The 24,041-nt window shown below is 43.5% G+C and overlaps 1 protein-coding gene across 8 annotated transcripts in view; it reads left to right on the top strand.

The window, feature by feature from the left end:
- KIAA1210 (KIAA1210 ortholog) overlaps positions 1–24,041 on the top strand; it is a 50,613-nt gene that overhangs the window by 8,867 nt on the left and 17,705 nt on the right. For 4 of the 8 annotated variants that reach the window (XM_064712515.1, XM_064712514.1, XM_064712512.1 and 1 more), the window contains one exon: positions 19,165–19,235. In XM_064712515.1, coding sequence (XP_064568585.1) covers positions 19,175–19,235 — 61 coding nt within the window. In that variant the 5' untranslated portion in view covers positions 19,165–19,174. Of the gene's footprint in view, positions 1–1,260; positions 1,289–3,614; positions 3,746–13,703; positions 13,819–19,164; positions 19,236–24,041 lie in introns of those variants that run through there. The other 4 variants (XM_064712510.1, XM_064712511.1, XM_064712517.1 and 1 more) reach the window with 3 other exon arrangements.

The following is a 24,041-nucleotide window of genomic DNA, read 5'->3' on the forward strand; positions in this document are numbered from 1 at the left end:
GGGAGGGGTTTGCCCTTAGAGATCCAGTGGCAAGAGGCTGCAAGAACCACAGTGGCTCTGTTGGACATGAAATATATTCAGGATTGCTGGTTGTGTGTGTAGCTCCTTACACCTCAGCTCTCAGGCTGTTGGCATGTACCCTGGATGTTTGTAATATCTGTGTATTTGAGTTTCCTCCTTTGGATTGGGGATTGCTGTTGGTTACTTCAGTTGAAGAGGCCTTTTCACAATGACTCAAGTGCATGTGAAACAAAGAGCTTGATGATTTTAGGAGCTGTATTTTGGTGCAGGGATTTCTCAATGGTTGGCTGGCTGGACCTTGCTCAGTCTTGTTCCCTTTGGAGAAATTAAGAAACTTGTTGGGAAGTTTACCAGGCTCTGGGAGCTTGCTGCTGGTACCACTGTGGGAGGGCAGGTTGTCCCTGGGACTGCTTGTTCTCCCTGCAGGGGAAGTGAGGCAGATTTGGATGGGGCAGTGGTTTGGATGGGGCAGTGGTTTGGACATGCAGTGATTTGGATGGGGAATGATTTGGACATGCAGTGATTTGGACATGCAGTGATTTGGACATGCAGTGATTTGGATGGGGAATGATTTGGATCTGCAGTGATTTGGACATGCAGTGATTTGGATGGGGAATGATTCGGACATGCAGTGATTTGGATGGGGAATGATTTGGATCTGCACTGATTTGGACATGCAGTGATTTGGATGTGCAGGGGCCTGATGCAATGCTGGGCTGTTAAGGGAAAGCCATGACAGTGAGTTTGAAGAAAGCCATGATTTTCAAATGAAAGTAGGCCTAGACTGGGCTATTTCAATCAAGCCAAGCCACAGACTTTAGAGGAAATCAAGATCTGATTGAAATTTCAGGTGTTCAAACTTGCTCTCCTCCCTATCTTTGAAGAACCTTCTTTACTCTGCTGAAGTCTGTGGTTATTTGGTGTTCCTCTGCCCCCCAGCTGAAAAGAGTTTAAATAATTAACTGGCAGCGGAGCAGCCCATTCACTTCAGCCCTTGACAAGTGGGGAGCAAATGTCAGTGCGAGGATGTCTGGCTCTCAGGGCAGGTACAGCTCATACCTGCTTCCTTGCACTGATTTGCCTGTGGACACAGAGCTGTGATGTTTATCAACATCTAAGATTTCAGTGCTGTATCCAAAATGCTCAGTGTGGAGCCATTTGAAGCTGTGCTGGTGATAAAGAGGCAGAGGAGTGAATAATAAATCTAGCATGATGTGCCTTGGAGGGTGATATGAAGATAGAGAATCAAAAAGTATTAAATCCTGAGGTGGGATAATTATTTTTAATGACTGTTTACTAGTCTGTGCTTCTTAGAAAGTAAGGGGGTTTTGAGATGGTGCAATGTGTATTGCTAGGTGCTGGTTGCTGAGAACAGGACTATGTTTGACCTAAATGGAAGCCAACAGATGAAGTTTTGCATGTCCAAGTAAGTAACTTCAAGACAAAAATGCATGAAAGGAAAAAACAATATAGAAAGGAAGCAAAGACAAGCCATCTGAGGAGGTTTGGAGGCAGGAAATCTGCTTTATGTTAGCAAATATGCTGATTTTTAAGCTTCCAGGCTGTGTTCTATGCCAGTTAAAGTGATGAAATTCTTCCAAAGTCATCAGGATTACACCCTTCCATGAGCTTTAGGAACTGTGCCTTCCCACTGGAAGGCCATTTGATCTTTCCTGATTTTAAAAATAAATGTGAATTTCTCACGAGGTCTCCTTCATTTCTTACTGTAGTACAAATGTTTCTGTTGGCAGCATTTTTCTGAACAAAATGCCAGGCAGATTTCAGATGCAGTCCTACGTCCAAGGTTTTGTGCTTTAAGCCAGTCAGAATGTTTCTCCAGTAATCTCCAGGAATTCCTTCCTGGTGGTGGTTGCCCAATAACTGAAGCCTTGATTTTGCTTTTTTTTTCTTTCTGTGGGCTTTGTCTGATGGATGGAGATTAATGCTGTCTAGTGATCCTTTTTCTGCTGGGATTAAGGGTTCAGTGTGAAGTCATCGTGACAAGTGCAGTAATTCCCAACAGTGAAGCTCATTCCAGTCAAACTTCCTCTAGTGCTGCTGTATTTTTACTGCTTTGTCTTTTCCCAAGAGACAGAAAATGTGTTATATCTGCTTGAGGTCAGGTTTGATCTGCAGATGCAAATGCACTCTGTGGATGGCACTGAAGTTGGCTGCTTGTAGAGGCTTTTGCTTTCCAGCTAAGTGGGAAACTAGAGTAGAATATGATTTGTTTCCTGTTTGTGATGGTCCTTGCACTTGTTTTCTTCTGATATTTGTGTCACAGCTTTCCTATGTCTAGGGGCCTTTATAGAAAATTGAGAAATGGAGTTGTCCGTTCAGAGATGTCAAACTTGTGCACAGTGAGAAAACTGCTGTAGCTGAGCCACTGATGGGATGGACTCCTCACCAGAGGTCCATTTCTCACACTACATGTGCCTCTCATCAGAAAGGCATTAAAGTATTTTTTCCAAGTGTTCAAAAGGGATTTCTCCACTGTAGATCTGGTATTCCTACTACATGTCTTTAAGAAACTCATATAAAAATACTTAATAATACTCCCTCCTACTGGCTTGAAAGACCCAAGTATTTGAACACTCTGTACCAGCTGAGAAATACAAATAAATGTGGTTTTCTTCTGATCTTCTAGGAATGACTGTAAATCTTTGCTTTGCTATTATGAGAGTTATGAACCTCCTACTTTGAAATAGCCATGCAATTTTTAATGAGGAGCTGATATTCTTAGCAGCCCATGTGACTGCAGGAGCAGACTCAGGCTGTGGCACTGAGCTCCCTCCCTGTGTGCAGGCAGCACCAGCAATGTTTTGCCTCCTCTCTGCTTTTACCTCAGCAGAGGCCATGGATAGCCATGATGCAAATTCATTTCCATATGAATTTAATGCAGTGTAATGACAGAAATGTGTAGTACAGCTGTATTGTCCCCAGGATTTGGGTCACCCCTGTGAATGAGGCTCTTGAGATTTGTGTTCCCCAGCATTTACCTGTTCCTACACCCAGTGAGTGACAACTGTTGGTAAATTGGCAGAGGCCATCACCAGGCAGTAACTGCCATATGGGTGTGCTGGCTAATTTAAACTCTTAAGTGTTTTTCCTGACCTTGCAATATTGCAGGGATGCAGTTGTTTGGGTTTTTTTCCTGTTAATGTGCAGAATAGCTTGTTAGAGTAGATTGTGATTTACAGTGAACTGAGATAATGCCTGTTTTGAAAGATCCTGTGCACCCCCTTTGTGCTGGAGAACAACTACAGCTTTTAGTTGTTATTTCAAAGATGTTGCAAGTATTTTCTGTAGCTTTCCTCTGTCTAAAGAATAACAATAACAATTAATCTCCTCAGGGCTTCTTCACATTGTAATTATAAGCAAGCCCCTCATTAGTCCCGCAGGGGGACGGAATCCAATGCCATATGGTATTTTACACTTGGGATGCTGTGCGGTACCAAGAGCTGGAAGGAGAGAGGAAAAGGGGGAGTTAACAATTCATATCCATTTATGGAGCAGGCACAGCCCTCCTTGGAGCCAGTTCAGCAGAGTCTGAGCGCCTCGGATCAGGAACTTTATCTGGCCAGGGCTGCTGCAGCACGCCGGGGCTCTGGGGAGCTCTGCACAGATCCCTGGGCTGGCAATCCCGCCCTGGAATGAATTAAATGCACTCACACCTCCCTGGGAGCACCATGGCTGGCTTCTACGGGTGCCTGAAAAGTGAAAAGTAAGTGCCAAGCTGAGCCCTCCCCTGCACCTTCCCAAAGGGAGCTGGGTCTGGTGGGTGCTTTGAAATTCTGTCTTTGTTGTGTTGCAGCTGCAGACTTGAACAAAGTGGGTTTGCCTTGGGTCTGAAGTGCCAGCCTGAGCACAAAAGTGCAAAAAAAAAGTCCTGGCTAAAATATTCATTTAGTGAAAATTGGTCGTGGATTTTCTCCTTCAGAGGTATACATATGAAATATTGCAAAGGGCATTAAGAACCTTTTCCTGTTTAATTATAACAAGAGGGAAAATTTCCTCTTCCCTAGTGATTAGCTGTATTGTTTCTACATTAACACATAAAAAGGAGAAATACAGAAATTCACAGTGGCTTTTAAAGAATGTTCGGCTAGAAGTCTGGCAGTAAATGCTCTTTAAGAACTTGATGAGCTCAGTTTTTCTATAAGCAATTTGAGGTTTGTTTCTGTAATTGCTCCCTGTTGAGAGATTTGGTTGTATTTAAAAAAAATATTTTTTATTGCTTTGCTGGCATGTTCTGTTGGAGTAAGCTATCAAGGGAAAATAGAATGAGAGAATCATGTTTGTGCTTTAAACCACCATGAAGATGCATTCTGTTTTTCCTTTGACATTCTCCCTGCTGAGGAATTGAACAAAATTTCCTGCTACCAAACCTGAGGAGTGGTTTGATCATGTTTTGCACCAGCAGACTGCAGAGGGCTCTATTCTTGCACCCAGGGTGAGATTACACACAGGGAACATGCACAGTGGAGTGAAATTGTGTCTTGAGGCTTAAGATGTGAATACTGATGGTTAAATGTGTGGGTAAACCCTGGATAGCAGAGGGAGGAAAATAGCTCAAAAGTGGAGCTGGCAACTCCTTTTCCTTCTCCCAAAGGGTTATCCCTCACACCAGCAGTTTGTCTCACATTACTCTGGTGGAAATGTGCATTTTCAAAGGCACACAACTCCTACTGCATTTCTGTTGGCTTTTCCATCCCATATTGACTCCTTTCCTCCTCTGGAATTTGTGACAGGGAATTAATATTTGGCAGAGAAGTTTGATTTGGGTAAAGGGAGAGTGTGCCATCAGAACTAGCAAAAGGGCTGTGAGTGAGTGCTGATCAAGGTAGGTGGATTGGCACTTGAATTGACAAAAAGTAGTAAATTTACATTGTTTGATTTTTCCCCCCCAAATCCTTCAGAATCTAATGCACTTAAAACCAAATTGTAATTCGGAGAGAGGCTGTATAAAGGCTAGACAGATGAAGCTTTTTTACATGTGATAAACCATCTCTTCTTTCCTGATCAATCTCCACCTGACTTATGAGGAACAGGTTTTTTTTTTTGGTTTTTTTTTTTTTTTTGTTGTTGTTTTTTTTTTTTTGTTGTTTTTGTTTTTTTTTTGTTTTTTTTTTTTTTTTTAATTGAACAGTCTTCTTTTTTGATATTTTTCAGTTAGGTCTCTACACTTCATATATGTGCACAGGTTCTATTCTCAGACTGTTATTTCAGCCCTGTGATGTGTTCCCAGGTGAATTAATGCAACTACCAACCCTTTGCAGTCTTCACAGATTTTATGTCCTGATTTGGCTGTGGTTTTAGGCACTTAAAATGAGTTCAAGACACCAGTTGCAGAACTAGTGATGTTTTTACCCTGAGAATAATTTTCAATGAAATTTGTTTGCAGTTTAACATGAGGTATTTATCTTTCTGGACAAAAGTGTCCTTGGAACAACTTTTCCAAATTCTCACGTGGTCATTTGACCCGTAGAAGTTAATTTGCTTTCTGAATGAAAGCTCTTTTGGAATGAAATTACTTTTATGCTTTAAGCAATTGGTTTGGATACCAGCAGGAATTTGGCCCAAGTGAGCTGGAGCTCAGTGCCTGCCAGGAAAGCTGCCATGGGCCTTGGGGAAGGGTTCCCCAGGGCTGGGTCCAGCTAAAGCCCCTGGGGTGTTTTAAAAGCTGCTTTAGGGAGTGCTCTCCTGTGCTGCTGGCACATTGACCCCACTGCCCCACATCTTACAGGAGGAAGCCAAGGCTCTGCCTTGTACACTGTAATAATGTGAAGCTGGATCTGATTTTGTACACCGAGTCTTGTCCCGGTGCTTTGTTAATGTCCTCTTGTGAAATGAAAATAAAAGAACCCAAAGCCTAATCCAGGTAATTCTTCATCACAGTCCCAATCTTGGCTGCTATTTCACTGAAATAAAACTTCTAAATTGATTTCATATTTCTCTTTAACCAGCATAGGCAACCTGAGTAATCTTGAATTGTTCTGCTGAGTTTATCCTCACCCTTGTTGCAGAGTTCTGTTTCTTTCTTGCTCCAAGCATGGTGCAAGAAAAAAATATTAAACCTGAACAAATATGATAAAGTTTCCTAAAGCCTGTGGAGGAATCTTTTCATGTGCTCCTCAGTTTTTTGGGACCAGCCAAGTATGTTGTTATGAGCTGAAAATGTGGTTGCTTGAATAGCAAGGTTCACTGATGGTCAATGCAAACTGCCAATTTCCAAAGATAAATATAGTGTGTTAGAAGCTATATAAAATATTTGGCTGAAGGCTTTATGTGCCAGCTCAGTCTGGTTTCTATAGGAGTCTATAAGAAATTGTATTTAACTGTATTTAATGTGGTCACTCAGGATTTCACAAACAATCTCAGAATTATGGACATTTCAGCTTGAGTGTCTTCTGCTTTGCCAAGCTTTGCACTTCCAGTGGGGTATTGTGTTCTTTTCTTATATCCCATAATTATCAAAAAATGCTGATGTGCACTTTTATCCTGCAAAGAAGTTCAGCACTTGGGTAAAGCAAGTTGATCAAGGAATGCATCAGTAGAATTTTCAATAAATTTCTAGATTGTTTGAGATGAAAGCAATTGTCCATCTAAAATGATGTTACGACCATGAAATTGGGTAAAATATGTTTTCTGGGTTAGGTTCTGTTGCTGTGTTTTGTGTTGATGCCTGTTCAGATAAATGTCAGGAGGAGATTGTGGTGATTGCTGGGTTTGTTCTGAAGATGGCACAGAGCTGTCCACCTGGTGGACAGGCTGTTCACTGCCCTGCACCTTCACCCAGCCTTCTTGTTGAAGAGCCTCATAGGGGATGGTGGAAATCCCAAAAATCCCTTTGTCCTTGCAGCCAGTTGCACTTTTTACAACTTTGACATGTTTGTGTGGCCCTTTGAGCCTTTGGCTCCCCATGCACAGCCAGCAGCTGCTGCTTTAGCTGGGACAGTGATGAGTGGATGGGAAGTGCTTTAAAGCTCCTCCAACTGCTACTGCAGGAGCAGCTTGGGCCAGGCTGAGCCTGCTGGCTCCTCTCTGTCAGCAGCTCCTCAGCCTCCCCTGCCTCCCTCCTGCTCGAGGCTGCATTGCTGCAGGGCTGAGGAGAGGCGCTGCTGCAGGGAGGGATGCATTGCTGCTGGCTGCAGGGAGGGATGCTTTTCTCTTTGGCGCTGTTTTAGACGTGAAGCATCTCTCCAAGACTCCAGGGCTGTTTAAAGTGAGACACTGAGTTCCCTGGCCATCCCTGCCTGTGGCATCCCCCAGCATCATCTCGGCTCAGCCGTGGTCCATGGGCTCAGCTGGCAGCTCTGGAATCAGTGCAGGCTTCCTGGGAGCTGTGGCAGAGCCACTGTCCCTGTGGTGATCTGGGATCTATCTGTCTGTGTGGCTGATGAATTCAGGAGAGGTAAAATGCTTCCCATAAACACTTTGGTATTCCTAAATATGTCTGTTTACATGTCTTTTTATTGTACATCACTTTAGCATATTATTTTACAACACGAGCAAGAATCTCTCATTAACAGCTTTTCAGTGTTGGGGGATTTTGAGATGAAACTATCTGAGTATGATAGGTGGTTTCTGCCCAGCAAAGCAAGTTCACCTGTGTAGGGCCAACCCTTGGAACAGTTTCAAGAAACTGTTTCAAGGTTTTATGGAAAGTGGAGAGCTCTTCCCACTAAGCCAAATCAGAGAGTGTGAGCTGAGGTACAAACACTCCTCAGGGGCTGTGAGTCTCTTGGAGGAATCTTTGCATGCACTGCCTATGAGCATGCTCCTGTATTAGGCAATTGTACAGTGTTTGTACACTTGTGAGGATTTTGTCTTCAGCCCACAGGAGTCATTCAGTGCTCTGTCTGGTATTAAATGTATAGAGATTTAAGTCCTGTTTTCTTATTCAAAAATAGCAGAGAAGGGTGAACAAGAGCAGTTAGGAGGTGTCAGAGCCATGGCACTGCAGGCAGTCGGGCACTGTCAGTACAATGGTGCTGTATTATTAACCAAAAAATCAACTACTTCTCTTTGTGATTCACTCTGTTTGACTCATCTTTGTGCAAGAAGTTCAATTCTGCTCTAATCCAGCAGTGAGTCACTCCCATCTCCTCATTCTGCTCGTGCTTCTCTCTGGATGTGTTTGTTTTTGCAGCCACAGTGGTACAGTGTGTTTGCTGGCTGTAGGCAGAGGAATTCCAAGCAGTCCTGTTTGTTTGGTTTCAGTAGCACAGCCCTTTTGCTATCACCAAGGTTCTGAGTATTCGGCTGATATGCTGTCAGATTGACCTCCACTGCTGCTTGTCCTGCATCCCTTGCAGAGGAGCAGAAGCTTGGGCTGGGACAATCTGCTAAATGTGATTTTCACTCTTCTGCATCCTTTGACCATCAGGTTTTTTGTCTTCATGATTTTGCCAGACTGAGCCATGAAAACATCTTGTCATAATTTTCCCTTGTGTTCTCTTAGACAGAAACTTCTGCTGCTCCAAGTGTCTGGCTTTGTATGCCTAGAGCCAACTGGAGAGATTAATTTGTCATTTCCTCCTTGTGCAGAGTTCTACAGAGTTTTAGGCTTTCATATCTACTGTGATGTGAAGGCCTAGAATTGGATGTAAAAGCTGAAATATGATGATATATGGGACAAAAATGCAGTGGGTTCAAGTTGTGCTTCCAGCAGATAACCTACCTGGGCTGGTGTAGGGCAGCTGGAGCTGATTACCAGCCAGATTTGAGGAAATCTGAGATAAGTCTGTCCATGGGGAAACAGGAAAAAACCCAAGGTAATTCCAAGGTTGATTCCCTTCCACCCCCCATATTTCTCCTGCTGTAAGAAAACAGCTGAGCACAAGGTGTTCTACACTAATGTGATTCAAGCTTATAGCTCTGCATTACATCTGTTATAGTCTCAGGGTTAGTAAAAGCATTATGGATTAAGTAGTTTTAAATATTATTTTGAATACAGAAATACTAACTGCAAACTCTCATATTTTATTTTGTTTATCTTATTATTTATTTTATTAATAATTATTTTTGTCAAGTTCGCAGTTGGCCTCCCACTCCACTGGGGGAGTCATTATATAAACAAAGAAAAACCCCAGGCAGTTGATATCCTGCCTGATTTTGCTTGCAGATGCTGAGCTGTCACTGCTCATCACTGTGCCAAAAGTCAAGGTTGTGCCAACAGCCCAATGTTTCCAACACAATATGTCTGAAAAAGGCCACACACACCCTTATTCATTTCTTTAGCTGTTGTACGTGTGTGTGCTGCTGCATTTGGAGAGGTGTCCAGGTGCCTGGACATTCTGTGCTCTGTTGTGTCCTGTCTCCATGCTACAGCATGTTGGTGCCTTTGTGACTGCTGTGCTTCAACCCCAGCAATTCAGCCCCGCAACAGCCACTCCCTCCCTCTCCCCTGCTGGGCCTGGAGAGAGAATTATTAATTAATTGGAGAGGGTAAATGTGAGAAAAAATCGTGGGTTGAGATCAAGACAATTTAATAGGTAAAGCGATGTCATGCACAAAAGCAAAGCAAAACAAGGAATTTATTCCCCAGGGCAGGCAGGTGTTCAGCATCCCTGGAACAGCGGGGCTCTGTCACATGTAATGGTGACAAGAGGACAAACACCATCACTCCAAATGCCCCCCTTTCCTCCTTCCCCAGTTTTCATATGGTTTGGGACATCCCTGGGCTCAGTTGGGCTCAGCTGTCCTGGCTGTGTCCCTTCCCAGCTCCTTGTGCATCCCCAGCCTCTCGCTGCTGGGGTGGGTGAGGAGCAGGGAAGGCTCTGGGTAAGACCTGCTTAGTGCTAAAGGAAGCATCTCTGAGTTATCAGCACTGTTTCAAACACAAATCCAAACCACAGGTCTATACCAGCTGCTAGGATGAAAATTATCTCCGCCCTAAGGATACTCTTTAGAGGGAATTGTGGCACTCAGAGCAAGGAAACTTGGCTGTGCAGACAAAGCTGCCTGATCTTGCTTTCTAACCATCCATCCACAGCCAGGGTGGCATTCCAGCTTCAATATTTTGTGGTGGTTGCTCCTTTTGGCCTCTGAGATTCAAGGATGTGGTGCTAATTAGTGAGTTAAATAAATGCTTGGCTTGCATTCATGATGAATTAATTTATGCTTATACGTTCTCAGGGTTATGTAACTGTGCACTTCTGCTGGGGCTTCCAAATATCACTCATCTAACAAGGCACCTGTGATCCACACAGTAGCTCTGATGGAAATGAGATGGATTTGAGTGGTCTAGCTCAGAGTTAGGACAGAGACACAAGGTAACCATCAAGCTATCTCTGCACATGGGAAAATACAGACCTGACAGAGGTGTGGAGGAATTGTTTGCTGTTTCACTCCAGCAGCCACACTGCTTTCCATCATTTCATTTCAATGAAAAGAATGTTTCAAAAGCTTAAATTAAAAAGATGCCAAGAGTCTCATTGTTTCTTTTCTTGCAGCCTTGGCCTGTGAATATCTTACAGAATGTCTGTCCCCATCTGATTCTCTCCCCCACGTGCCTGCTTGTCACTGCCCCACCTTGCAGTTCTTGTTGTCTTTGGTGCCAGTTTCTGCTGTCATGTACCATCTCTGCCCCCTGATGCTGCTGTACCACTGCCTTCAAATACAGTGGGAATTCAGCCTGATACTCCATTGGTGCAAAACAGCATTAGCTCAGATAATCTTATTTTAGATGATCCTGTTTTAGAGCGGTATTTGTGTCTGGAATCCCAGAGAAGTAGGATCCCTTTTTAGTAGTTGCTCATGCTAGAGCAAAAGGTCAGGAGCTGTCCTTGGGACAGAAATGGCTCAGGAACTGCCCTGAGCACATGGATGATCTCCAAGAGTTCTTTCTCCATGTGCTTCAAGGCCATTGTACTTCAGGAGGTGCCTAACTGGAGGCTCTAGAGAGAGCAGAGCAGGGACAGCAGGAGGCTTTCTTTAGGATAGAAGAAGGGAGGGGAATCAAACCATCAAACTTCCCACAGAGCTCCCTCTGCAAGCACAGAGGCTGCCTCTGCCCTTCCCTGGTCAGGAGCCAGGCTGGGCTCTGAGCTGCAGAAATGCCCAGGGCAGTGGGAACTCGGGCTGAGCCAGCCACACACTGTGTTCCAACTGGAGAGGAGCTGGCCTTGTTTTTATTTGTTGTGTGTGCAGGCAGCAGATACTGACAAATAGGCTTTGGGACTTCACATGAAGAGAGATTTCCTGAGCTTCCTGCCAAAGGCAGCTTCTGAGACCACAAAGCCTGTGTTTTATTTGCTTCTTTATAGCCAAAAGATGGCTGGCTGGTTTTATGGCATTTTGATCTTCAGAGAAAAATTGTAACAGTTTCTTCCAGCATTTTCTGTCCCTCCCTTTTTAAAAAAAATTTTTTTAAGCGCACTTTGAATTCTAGGCCATTAAATGTCTTTATTATCTCTTGTCCTGAGAAGTTTCATTGTATCTGAAGATTTTTTTTTCCCTCCATCTTTAACTAAAAGTTGAGGGATAAGTGACTGTTTTGGAAAAACCTTAAAAAAGGAGAAAGCCTTAGATATAGCCTGAAGTTCCATGTTTCAGTTCTGGTGTTCAGTTCTCTATTGTTTCAGCCTCGTTTTTCCTGCAATAGTCAGACAGCTTAATTTGGTGAAAATACCTCCAGACTCTTTTCTTTCAGGCCCAGGGTGTAATGGTCCTTCCCAGTGTCTGAGACTGAAATCACTGTGACTCAGATATGGGGGCAAATATGCAGATTGCTCCTGTGAAATTTTATGGGTTTTTTTGTGATTTACCTTCTATGTGTTTCTATCACTTGTGTCAGTCCATGCAGCCCCAGCATGCTGCTCTCCTGCAGCAGAGGTGATATTTAACTCTCCCTCAGGGCTCATGAAGCTTTGCAGGAGTTCAGTGTGACCATGGTGATTCCACTGGTAAAGAAGCTCATGGCTGAGTGATAAATAACCTGGCTCTTGTTAGAAATCCAGTAATTTCCTGATAGAGCCAGGAAAACCAGTGAATTTACCCAAATCCCAGCCCAATAGTCTCCATCTGCTAGAATATGTTTAAAAGACAAGCTCTGTCTCATAGATTTTGCTGTCTAATACTTGTCACCTTCAGAATTTGGAGATATTGGCCATTTCCATGAAGTTTTCTCTGGCTCGCAGACTTTCAGCCCCTGTAGAGCATGTTGAGCCAGCTGATGGCAAACCTCTTTCCTTTGCCACCTTCTGCTGATCCCTACAAAGCTGCCCATGGGCTCCCAGGGCTCTGCACACCCCAGATCAGACCCCAGTCATCTGAATTGATGCTTGAAGGCTCTAGGGGAAACTAAATTAATTAGAAATTTGGAGAGCGGGTAAAAAGCACATGCACAAGCTAGAAAACAATGGCTAAATATGCCCACCTCCAAATCTGGGATGGAAGATTACATTTACTTGTGGAATTTACCACTTGGAGAGGCAGAGAAGTGAGCTTGACTTTTATTCCCACCTTGACTCTGCTGGCATGAGGCTTGTCTGCTGGTCAGTGGTAGTGGTTGACATTTCCTGCTGCTTTGCCTTGAGACCATTTCCAGAGGCAGTGATGCTCTCTGGGGGCAGCTCCCAGCTGGCAAAGGCAGCCTTGGTTACATCCCTGATGATTTTTAAATGCATGTTCCTCCTCCTCCTCCACAGCTACTTCAAATCTATCCCTGTCAAGTGGATCTGAGGGTGTCTCCTGCTGCTGGCAAATGGTTCCTTTAGTGTGGTTGCTGGAAGGCTTTGCTATTCCTTTTCTTCTTTTTAGGAAGAGTGGGAGAAGATCCTCATTCCAGCTGTTTCCTGAAGTTTCCCCAGTGTGTTGGTGTGAAGATAAAGAATTACTACATGGGAAAATCTTACTCCTATGCTATTGCCAAGTGGTGGAATTTAACTGGGTCATTTATTGGCCATTCCTTTAAAATGGAGACAGTCTGGGGCCAAAATCTTGCTGTGGCTTAGATCATGACTATGTTAGAGCCAGTCTTGATTTGGGCAAATTTTTGTCACATTTCTCTGCAAATGCACTGTAAAATCTGTGATAAATTATTATTAGGGATGGGCTATCAAGACCTATTTTCCTTGGCTTTTGGCTAGCAGGTAGATATTTGCTGTATTGTCTGAGCTGATGAAGACTTGCAGCAGAGACTTTGCACAGACAGCAGCTACCCAAGATCATGCTAATAAGCACAGCAGAGTAATTAGGGGCATGAGGAGAGCTTGAAGTGGCAGCAAACCAAGTTAATCTGTCTGGTGTGGGTGCCAAGTGTTACAAAGCTCTGGGACTTCCCTTTGGCCTCCTGAGCTGAGTACAAACCCTCAGGTGTAAGGCACCAGGGCTGTGCTGCAGTCACTCCCCACAGGCAGGGACACAATTCCCTAAACCAACAAGTGGCAGGAGTGCAGGGACTCTGGGGAGATGGGGCTGCAGGGAAGAGAGGAATTGACTCTCAGTTTCTGGACTGGTAACAGAGTGCTTATGAATTTTTCCCATTTACCCTTCCCCCTTCTTATCCTCTTGGCTTCTCACACAATTACAGAATGAGTCTGTGTGACTGTATGAAAGGCATTTCCTCCTCTTACTTTTTTTTTTAAAGTCTGCTTCAGCCCACCAGCTGCTTTCCATTAGTGTTGCACACACACTCACTAGGAGGGCAGGACATAATGCTTCAGGCGCTGGTGAACAGCAGAAATCCTTCAGAGCTGCTGTCAGGCAGAGCCTTCCCAAGGCAGATTGTAGCAAACAGGAGTTCAGCACTTTGGGACCTGTCTGCTGGAGAGTCTTCACAGAGGAGCCAAGGTGTGGGGACCCAGGGGTTGGGGGCAGTGTCTGAATGCAAGGTGTGCGAGCTGGCAACTGATCTCTGCATGGGCATGGATGCTGCTCTGGATATTTTCTCAAGGTTAGGAGCTGAATGTTGTCTTTTGCTATGGGGAATTATGACCCCCTGCTTGATTCTGGGAGGATATCTTATTAATATTAAATATTATCTAATGCTTATCCAGACACCCTGGTGGGTACTGCTGCTGTATTTATTAGTTGTGACCCTTGGACAAGGACCTTAAACCTTCTTGAACTATCCTTTGTTCAGTGAAAATTACAAGGTCAATATTCTTTGACTTTATAAACTCTTCCCCTCCCCATTACCAGTGGAGAGAGTAGCAAGGATCCTGGTGTGAAATGCTGTTTGTGCTGTTCTTTTGTACCTACATTAAACAGCATGGGAGGGACCCCATGGGAGACACCAGCCAGGGGCTGGCAGAAACCCTGGGAATTCCTTCCTAGGAACACTCCATTGTAGAAGAGCACAGTGGGATCAGCTGTGCAAGGTCAGATCCTGGTTCCCCCTCTCCTGTTGGATTGCACCCTGTTTCAACAAAGCTGTTTTGTTGAATCCCACACTAATCAGCATTTTCTGTGCTGTGGGCCTTGAGTGCAGGTCACTCATCTCATGGAGAGCAAAGGGAGCTTTGGTTGCTGAGTTTCTGATATGCTCAAGGGATGTGAAAATTGAATAGAAATCTTGCTGGCTTTGCCATTGCTATGATTGACTCTGGAATCCTGTTTAGTGAAGTTGCAGAGGGTAAACTTTACTTCTTTAGCTGTTATTGGATTAATGAGTTCATTGATAGCTTGTTGGGCTCCCTGAGAGAAAAGCCATCAACCACATTTTGTCGGAACAGGGTCCTCTAATGTGCTTTAATAAGAGAGAAGAAAATTTAACCTCTCATTCACCTTTTGCTGCAGAATGTAATCTGAATATGAAGCCATCCTGCATTCTGTGTTTTTTTGAACCTTGGTTTTCAGGAGAAGTAGAGGAGCTTTCTCTGAGCTCCTGCAATAGCTTGAAGAGTGTTCTGGGGGAGGCTGGCTGCAGGGTGGTGACCTGGAGGAACAGATGGGGTCCACAGGCTCCATTTTCCTGTGCTGATGCCTCTTGCTGTGGAAAGTGTGTGCCCTGAAATCTGGAGCATAAGCTTGATTTCAAACAATTTTTGTAGTATGGAGGAAACTGGTCTTTAAAAGCCCCAGGCAAAAATTTCACCTCTTTCTCTTGGCTGCTTGCCACTGCCTGTGTTCTATAGGCCATGAAGATCCTAGCTGAATGCAGTGCCTTGCATTCTGGAGGCTTTATTTCCTCAAGCACTTATTTGATAAGAAAGAGGCTGTTCAGGGTTCAGCATCTCCTTTGATCACTGGCTTTGTGGGATGCTGATGCAGAACCATGACTGATGCTGAGGAAGCTCTGAAGGTGGGCTGGGAGCTGGCCTGCTGTGCAGTTTCCAAGTCTCCTGCTCCACTGGAGAGCCAGCAAGGAGCCAGTGTCCCTTTTCTGAGGCTGTGTCCCTTTCTGAGGCTGAGCAGAGAGCATTTCCCTTGGACCTTTGTTATTTGCAAGAAACTTGAGTGCTGTACAAAGCAAACTTCCCAGGAGTCCTTAAATACACAAACCAAGCAGTGAAAGGGAATTGTCTTTTATTCATTTGGTGAGATTCTCTCACCCCTAACCCCCCATGTACATATTAAGTCATGTGCTAAGCTCAGCAAAGCCAATGGTCAGAGCACCATCCTGGAGCTTTATTTCTTTTTTCTATCACTGCCCTCCCATAGAGAACTCCAAATATTTGTCCAGTTGGTTCAGTTTGCAAAGGAGAGACAAGGACATTTCTCCTGTTCCTGGAGATTTCTTATTACTTTTCAGACTCATTAGTTCCTGTAATGAGTTGAAGAGCTCTGAGTGAATGCAGCACAGTGGGGTTATCAATGAGAATGTTATGTGGGATAGCAGGGATAACTTGGATCTAAACATCAAACCAAATGGGGGTAGTGGGGACTGCTAAGTTCCATTCTCTGTTTTAGAGGTAAAGCAAATCCTGTAACTTTGTAGGGGTTTAATTGCTTTAAAGCAACCCTAGCAATGAGAATAGGGTCTAATAATGTCAGTATTATTTGTGTGATTGCAGCTACATAGGGGCCACTCTTTGCAAGTAATTAATTAATTCACATTTGTGGTAATCCATACTGTGCAGGGAGAGGCAAACACTGTGCATTTGGTAAACTTTCAGTCTTTCCCATGGCCCCACACAGGAATTGATGAAGTGGATTTACTGGCCATGGCTGACTCTAGATTTGAGGAGTGTGGCAGAGATTCAGCATCTTGTGTGCCCTGTACCTCTGCAGCAGGAGGGCTGCACCTGTAGGGATTGCAAATCCTGTTTGAGAGAGGATTAAGAACATTAGAAAGGTGTAGACGGGGGAAATGCACCCGCTGTTCCACACTGAGGAGAATTCTCCTGCATCCCTGTGCAAGCATCTCCTCCCAGCTGTCCTGTGGCACCTCAGGAGTATCAGAACTATGCTCTAAAGGCCATTTATTTAACCTAATATTTTTATCACTGAAAATCAATACACAGACAGAATTTGTTGAAAACTTTGTCTCTAATGGTGTAATGCTCTGGGAGAGCTCCCAGGGGGTCAGCACAGCTGATTGCACTGGATGTGCAGGGTATTGATACATCCTGACCCTGTGTCTGTCTGCAGTGGTGAATGTCTGGAGGTTTGATTGGTTAATGCCTGTGCACTCATGTGTATTTGTATTGATGGGGTTTTGTCCTTTTTTTCTCCATTACACTGACCTCCAGGCTAGGGCTTGTGGCTTTGCTAACTCTTCTCTGTAAAGTACAACTCTCTGCCACCAGAATTTGAAGTCTAACTGCCACCTAATTGCTGACTTTCCTCCAGGTTTGTCATCGGATTTTCAATGATGGAACCTCCACTTTGCTGGTGGAATATATACACCATATATTTTATGGGTTTTTCCCCTGTAATTCAGCTACTTCAACTGACTCAGAGCTTGAGAAAATCTGTGATGTTCAGTTCACTGGAAAAAGATGATGAGGTCCTAAATGGGGCACCCTTGTAGTTGACATTTGAGCTCCATGTGCCCCAGAGAACTCAACTATAAAATTGAGTTAATGCTGGAGCTGATTTGACTGTGAAGAAGCTGCCTCAGAGCTGAACTGCTTTGCATTGAAGCTCTATTTTTGTAAAAGGTAGACAAGTTGGAAATATGTGCTTGCAGTTACAATAAACACTGCAGTCAAAATATCTTCAAGGGCTGGAAGGATTCTGAGTGAGCAGCTGAGATGATTGAGTGAGTTAAATAAATGTTGAACTGATGCAGACAAATCTGGATCTGAAAGAATCAATTTTATATTGCTTTGGTTTAACTGAAGGTGGAAAAAGCAGAAGTTAGAGGTCTAGATAAGCCAAATTCCAGGTCCACTCACATTCTGTGAAAATAGACTCAAGTCTGGAGACTTGTCAGTTTGTCCTTGTAAATTTGTTGAATACTTTCTCAATATTTTATTTCAAATGCATTTCCCTTTATCTCAGAAAAATCTAATACCATGTGCATGGTGTATAAAGCTGAGAGGAAAAATTGGAACCAAATTTCTTTTTAATAAAAAGAAAGAGTCTATAAGAACGTCTACTGATGACTGCTTTAAAGAAAGTATGCAGGAAATGCAAACATTTTCATAGATAATTGATGAGACAAGGGGAAAAAGGATGAATGGTTATGATCATCCTGAAGGAAACTTGGAAATTTTATTTTTTATTGCTTGTCAATATTTTCTGAGAATTGTTTCAAGAACAACCTCAGTGCAACTCAGTTAGGAAAGGTGTAATCAGTCCTGGTTGTTGCAATGACTTTTTCATTTTTCAACAAGCAGAAGTGAGATTGTTTGGAACTGGATTGTGTTGATGCTCTCCTGTGCCCAGTGCTCCCAGGGGATCTGTTTGACTGCACTTTGCTTCTCTTCTGTACCTCCCCAATTCCTCCCCATGGTTCAGCAGCTTTACATTTTCCATGTCTGTGTGGTGAGTGCAGGCAATGCTTTATTCCATGGCCTCTTTTGTCACAGGAGCCCTCCTGATTTACCTCCATGAGCTGCTCCTTTCTTTCCTCTGACACGCTCCTCTGCCCCTGAGTTTGTGCACTTTATCTTTCAAGGCTGTCTGAGGATGTGGGCTCATAGAAAAGTCCCACTGCTTTTGAGCATGACAGATTTTAGAGCATGTGGGTGATGCAGAAGAAATGGAAGAGTTTAGTGATTGTCCAGCCTGGTACAGAATCACAGTCTTGTTTGCTGTGGAGAGACTTGACTTGGCTGTATTGTTACAGCACTTAAATATGGAAAATTGTTAGTTGTGATCTATGTAGAAAAGAGAGCAGGATTTGGTTGTAAAGATTCTAGGAGTCCTGACAGCATAAGGGAGCCTCTACTTTTATATAAGTACCACTGAGGTACCTTCCATGGCAAAGGACAGTGTTTGTGAGCTGCCCTGCTAAACTGTCACATTCCCATTGTTGCCTGACATTTGTACCTCCTGTGGTGTGCTGCTTCATTCCTTTGTCTGTGACAGACACCCCTTTGGAAAATACAAAGTGGAGCCAGTTACCACTGAATGATGTTAAAACTAGGCTGGACTTCTGTTTTCATCAGGGAGGAAGATGATGCCATCTGCTAATTTAGTTGATCAATAGCCCTGCTGGCGATAAGGTTTCAGAGCTTGTGCTTAAAAGCTGATTGCACTGCATCCAAAATAAATTTGATCTATTGGTTTCCACAAATGTAGCATAGCCTGGAATGATGTTTCAGTGCTGATGCTTAACTGGTTTTAATAATGATGACAGACTAGACTGGTGCCTGCTGTGAGCACACTGTGATGCATGAACTCTGGGCAGCTGAGCACTAACTTCTGTTTTTTACAGTGGTGTGGAGCTGTCGCTCCCTAGCAAAGGTTCATTATTCTAAAACTGGGAAGCATTACAGTGTTTGCTGAGCAAGTGTAATGACATCTTTCCTGAGAGCAACTCTGATTCTGGTCTCTTAGCAAGACAGAGGTGCTGGCAATGATTAGACTGGATTGTTAGTTGTGGCTGGAGAAGTAAGTGTCACTGAAAAAATGAAAAGTTCTGCGGCCAAAGTGCACAAAAGTATGCAAGGCATGGTTGTGATAGCCATTTGGACGTGTAGTTTTAGAAAAGATTCTGCTATGTTTTTTCTTCATTCTGGGTGGGACCATGTTCTGCTGGGGAGATGGACTAAAATTAAACTGATGCTTTCATCTCTGTTTCAGTGAATATATAATGGCCACGAGGCCCACAGAGGTCACACAGTCACCTGGAGACACAGTGGAAGAGTGCACAGGTAAGCAGCTGTTCTCTGAATAGACAGCTGGTTTTGTTTTCTTCAATGACTCAGGTCTGTAGTGACCTGTTTTGCAGTGCTGTTTTTTGGGGTTTCTTTTGTAGTGTAAAGAAAATTCTGGGTGTCTCTGTCAGCTGTCAGTATTATGGAAAAGATGATTTAATGTGCAATACTGGAGTGGCATATCCTGTTGGAGGATATTTCTTTTGATTCTGAGCTGGATTTTACAAGCAGGATGTCAGAGCTTGAAGGGCTGATTGTTGTGCCTGCACTGATGGATCCTGCAGAGGTGGGAGCTGAGCCTGTTACAAATCCTCTGTCTGTGGGAGCTGTGTCAGAGCCCCAGCTGCCTCTCTCTGCCTCTGGCCACAGGCAGACATTTGTGACTTATTCTTTAATCTGTGGCATGGTCTGATGCAAACAATGTGAGAAGTTTGAATAACAGGCAAGAAAGTAAAATATCTTACTTATGCCAGACTTGATTACCTTAAAGGATATCCCCTTTGCCAGTTTGAATTTGAGGGATAGCATCATGTCTGAAGAATCTCTGGAGAAGTGGCTGTCACACCATTTGATTTTTATCTCTTTTCTTTGGCTAATGTTTTGCAATAATCTTAAATGTTTGTGTTTTAAAGGTCATCTTGCTTTGTCCTTTAGAAATATATTTGCCACTATCAAAATATTGTTAGAAGAGATAAGCAAATGGCAGAGAGACTCTTAGTTGAACTCTGCTTGGCAGATGGATAGAGGTGAAGAGAGTGTAATAATGGATGCTCAGCACTCTCTGGTTTTAAGATTTACAATCTAGTTTGTCACACAGTCTGGTGCTATCCCTGCAATCTGGTAAGCTTGTGTGGAGCCCATGCATGAAAATTTTGCATTCAGATTTACTAGGAGATTCAGAAAAGAGATCAAATTCTGACCTGAGTCATAGGAAAAGCAGGACATGGCTCATGATCTGAAGTGTTGCCTCTAAATCCACCAGGAATATTTCTGACCCTAAATGAACATTTTAAGTAGTTAAAGGCTGCAGTGCTGTTGCCAAGGAGTACAGGAGACTCTTGAACTGGACCTGGACAAAGCCAGTTTGGATCTTCTGTTTGCTTCCAAAGGTGATGAAGGATTGTCTCACCTTTCCCTCTCCATAATCACTCATGATGTAAAGGCTCTGGGAGGGTGGAATCCCCACCTTCACAGTGCAGGCAGCTACACTGATTTATTGAGGTTTGCCTTGTCTGTAGTGCAGGGCTCCCAGTGCATGCTGCTCCTTCCCTGTGGCAGGAACCAAAACCTGCCAGCACCCAGTGTTGGTGGTGCTGAATTCCATGATTTCATTGCCTGTCTGCCAATATCTAGTATTTGCATGAAGAATCATGACACTTTCTGAGAATCTTGTCTGTGGGTTGGGATTTTTTTCCAGATGTTCTTAATGTTGAAACTATCTAGTCCTTGGATTTGAGGGTTAAAAAAAAGATAGAAAATACTTCCTGACTGCATCCTAGGAAGTCAGAGACCATAGGAGATCCCCAAATGAATGGTTTAATTTGAATATGATCACTGACGTCCCAAATCAGATGTTCCCTACGCTTTCTGCAGTTTCAATTTTTGCACTGGAAGAAGCAACCTTTTATTTTCTATCTTGTTATAAGGAAAGACTACTCAAAGAGCAGAAACTCCTGAGTTAATTTTCTCTGTGCACAGGAGGCACAATGATATAGGCAATACACATACAGTAAAAAATACAGAATTCACAAACTTTACAGGGAAAGGAAAATGTTTATTCCTGCTTCTTTTCTATTATAGTTGGCTAAAACATAGCATAAGCAACTAATTTTTGGGAAGGCTTTTCCTTTATAGGGCAGTAACCTAGAAATTTAGTATTTTAATTTTAATGCCATAAAACTGAAGATTGGCAACCATAAGATTTTGAAAATCACCAGTGGATGAAGGGGGAATAGGCATGGTTGTCTGAGCTTGGGTTTTTGTTATGCAATGGTTTTTCTCCCATTTAAGTATTGAGGTCCTCTTGTATTTTATTAGTTCAAGTATCATTGGGCATTCTAGCAATTTATTGTTATGTTGGGCTGTTTCACAGTGCACTGAGGTGTAGGCACCTTTAGTTTAAAGGTGGCATCATTTTATTGGTTTGCAAAACCAGAGCACAGCTGTTCCCAGCAGGGAGCAAACAAGAGCATTGCATTTCTGTGCCATGTCCTTTTTGCTCTCTCACAGAAAAGTCCCACAGCTTTCATCTGCACCCAGCACTAAGTGCCCAGCAGTGATTTGATATTTTTTACATAATAATATGGCAAGTGCCAGCCTCTGGAACTGCAGGGAAACTTGCTGTCTTCTCATTCATCTGAGGCAGCTGAATGTTTGCAGCTGAGCAGAGCATGGTTGAAGAGGAGTTATTGCTGGAGGGGATGTACCCCACACACCAGTAATAAATTAGAGTCTAGAGGAGGCACTGAAGTGCCTGATGTGTCTGCATCAGATCCTCTCTGTTGCACAATGGTACAAGAGCTGTCCCATGCCAGCTGGGGATTGCTCCCTGGCAGTGTTTGGAAATCCTTTCTGCAGCCTCCGTTCTACAGTCAGCACCACTTCTGATTAGACAGGTATTTGGAGCAGTACCTTGGCAATGTTTGCTTTTGTGGCAAGACTTATGTCTGTTTCTCTCCAACATCCTTAGGATCACTTGCTGCTGTGTGGTGGGTTTTTTGGTGTGGGTTTTTGGTTTGGTTCATTTTTTTTTAATGCTTTCCTGGTTCTCTGGAAATGCCAGCATCTAATGAAGCTCATCAATAGTGCCTGCGCTAGAATCCAGCTTGCTTTCTGTCTGTACAGCTGACAGTTCTCCAGTGTACATGACCAATGTCCATGTCCTTGTTTCTCATTTAGATGAGAGCTTTTGAGTTGCAGAGCTCTTTGCCTGTCTCAAAGTTTGCCATTTCATTCTTGGAGTCATTGACTGTGTTAGCAGACATTGCAGAATTGATAATTTTGGGGAGCTGCTTCAATTAAACTCCTTAAACTTTTGTTTTGCCTATCTAAGATAAACCAGATCAGCTTTGGCAAGTTTCCTGGAAGAATACCACACATATTGTCTAGTTGTGGATAGGGAAGACAGAAATGGTCAGGATGTTTTCTAAAGGCTCTGAGGCACACTGGCAATGCTTGTTTTACTGGAGAGGCTCTGTGTCCTGTTGTGTGACCTGTCCTCTCCTGCCAGTTCTTGCTCCAGCTGCAGCATGAGGCTCATTGAGCCTTCTGGGAGTCTTAACAAACCCCAAACCCTTGGGATCAGCTCTGGGCCACAGCAATACAATCTGTGTGTTTTCTGTGGCTGTCTCATTCATTTATTGCCTGATAAGCAGCAGTGGAAGATAACAAGGCCTTCCACTGATAAACCCTCCCCAAGAGCAGCCACATCCCGTTGTTATTGAGGGACTGCAGTGAGAGCTCCCTTTCCATGGTTTGAAAGCTGCTTTGGCCTCAGGAGCAGCCCAGGTCACTTGGGCAGCAGCTGCAGGACTTTGGTGGCTCTGCACAGGGGTGGCAGTGTCACCAGGCATGGGGACACTGTGGCAATGTCCTCGTGTGTCCTGACACGTGGTGCTGGCACTGGGCTGAGGAGCAGGGAGGAGACAGGGGGAGTGGATGTCAGTGTCATTGTTTGTCTCTCAAAGTGGCCACTGTCTGCTGCAGCTGTGTGGTGGCACTTTCAGCCCAGATAAGGCCCATTGGCACAGATCCCTGCACGTACAGGGCACACGTTGAGACAGAGCATCACCAACTAAATCATTGCTGGGAGAGAAAATAATTGTCTTGAAATAATGCCCTGCTTATGAAGGAATCCTCCAGCTGTGGGCATGTGTTATGCCAACTGCTGTGAAGTATTATTTCAACAATGAAGTTGGCTCAGATAAGCAATGATGTTATTGCTCTGAGTATGTATTTAAGTCAATCACAGGGGTCTCAGTACAATAGTTTGGCCCAAACCACTCAAAGTGACCCCTCAGTGTCAGGGTCAGGGACAAAATGCAGGACTTGTGTGCTGAAAAAAAATATACATAAGAATGTTGAATTATCTTCGATCCTATTAATAATGACAGATCAGTGATGTTTCATGGTGGGGTTTTTAAATTCTTTTTGTATTTTCATTTGGACTATGGAAAATCTGAAACTGAATTAACACTTTTCCAATTGTGTTCTTAGGGCTGCTCTGTTCGCATGTCCTGCAAGACAATGTCTTAATTTAAGTTTGCTTCTTTGTCCCTGGAGGAGTTGTTGATTTTATTTTGCGACAGTTTTTTAATGTGTTTATTTAATGTGGAAACAGATATTTTGGTTTTGGAGTTTATAAATTTTTTTTCTAGTTTCAATCTTTTTGCCAATGCTGAATGTCCTTTAGGTGCTGTCTCCTTAGAGCACAGAATAAAGAGTAAGCAGAACTAAACCAAACTAAGTAAAGAACATTAATACTTAGACATTGACAGCAATTTTTATTGAAAATACACCAGGCATGATCACCTATCAGTTGCAGATAGATACATTTTCTATATAAAGTATATTTTTGCATAGACTGGAACCCTGGTAGGTACCACTATTGTCAGCTTAATGCCCTAATGTTGCTCTAGAGGAACCAAATGTAGGAACTGAAGCTTCACCTTTCACTGGACTCCAGCACTGAATTATTTACAGAGGAGCCGACTGACACTGAATGGGCTGCTCTGGCTTTGAGGCTTCCTCCAGGATTTGAGAGATAACATTACCCAAGTTAAGCAATACCGCCAACTTTCCTAA

This window comes from Zonotrichia leucophrys, chromosome 4A (genome assembly GCF_028769735.1).
Source record: "Zonotrichia leucophrys gambelii isolate GWCS_2022_RI chromosome 4A, RI_Zleu_2.0, whole genome shotgun sequence".
In the NCBI taxonomy this organism is placed as follows: domain Eukaryota; kingdom Metazoa; phylum Chordata; class Aves; order Passeriformes; family Passerellidae; genus Zonotrichia; species Zonotrichia leucophrys.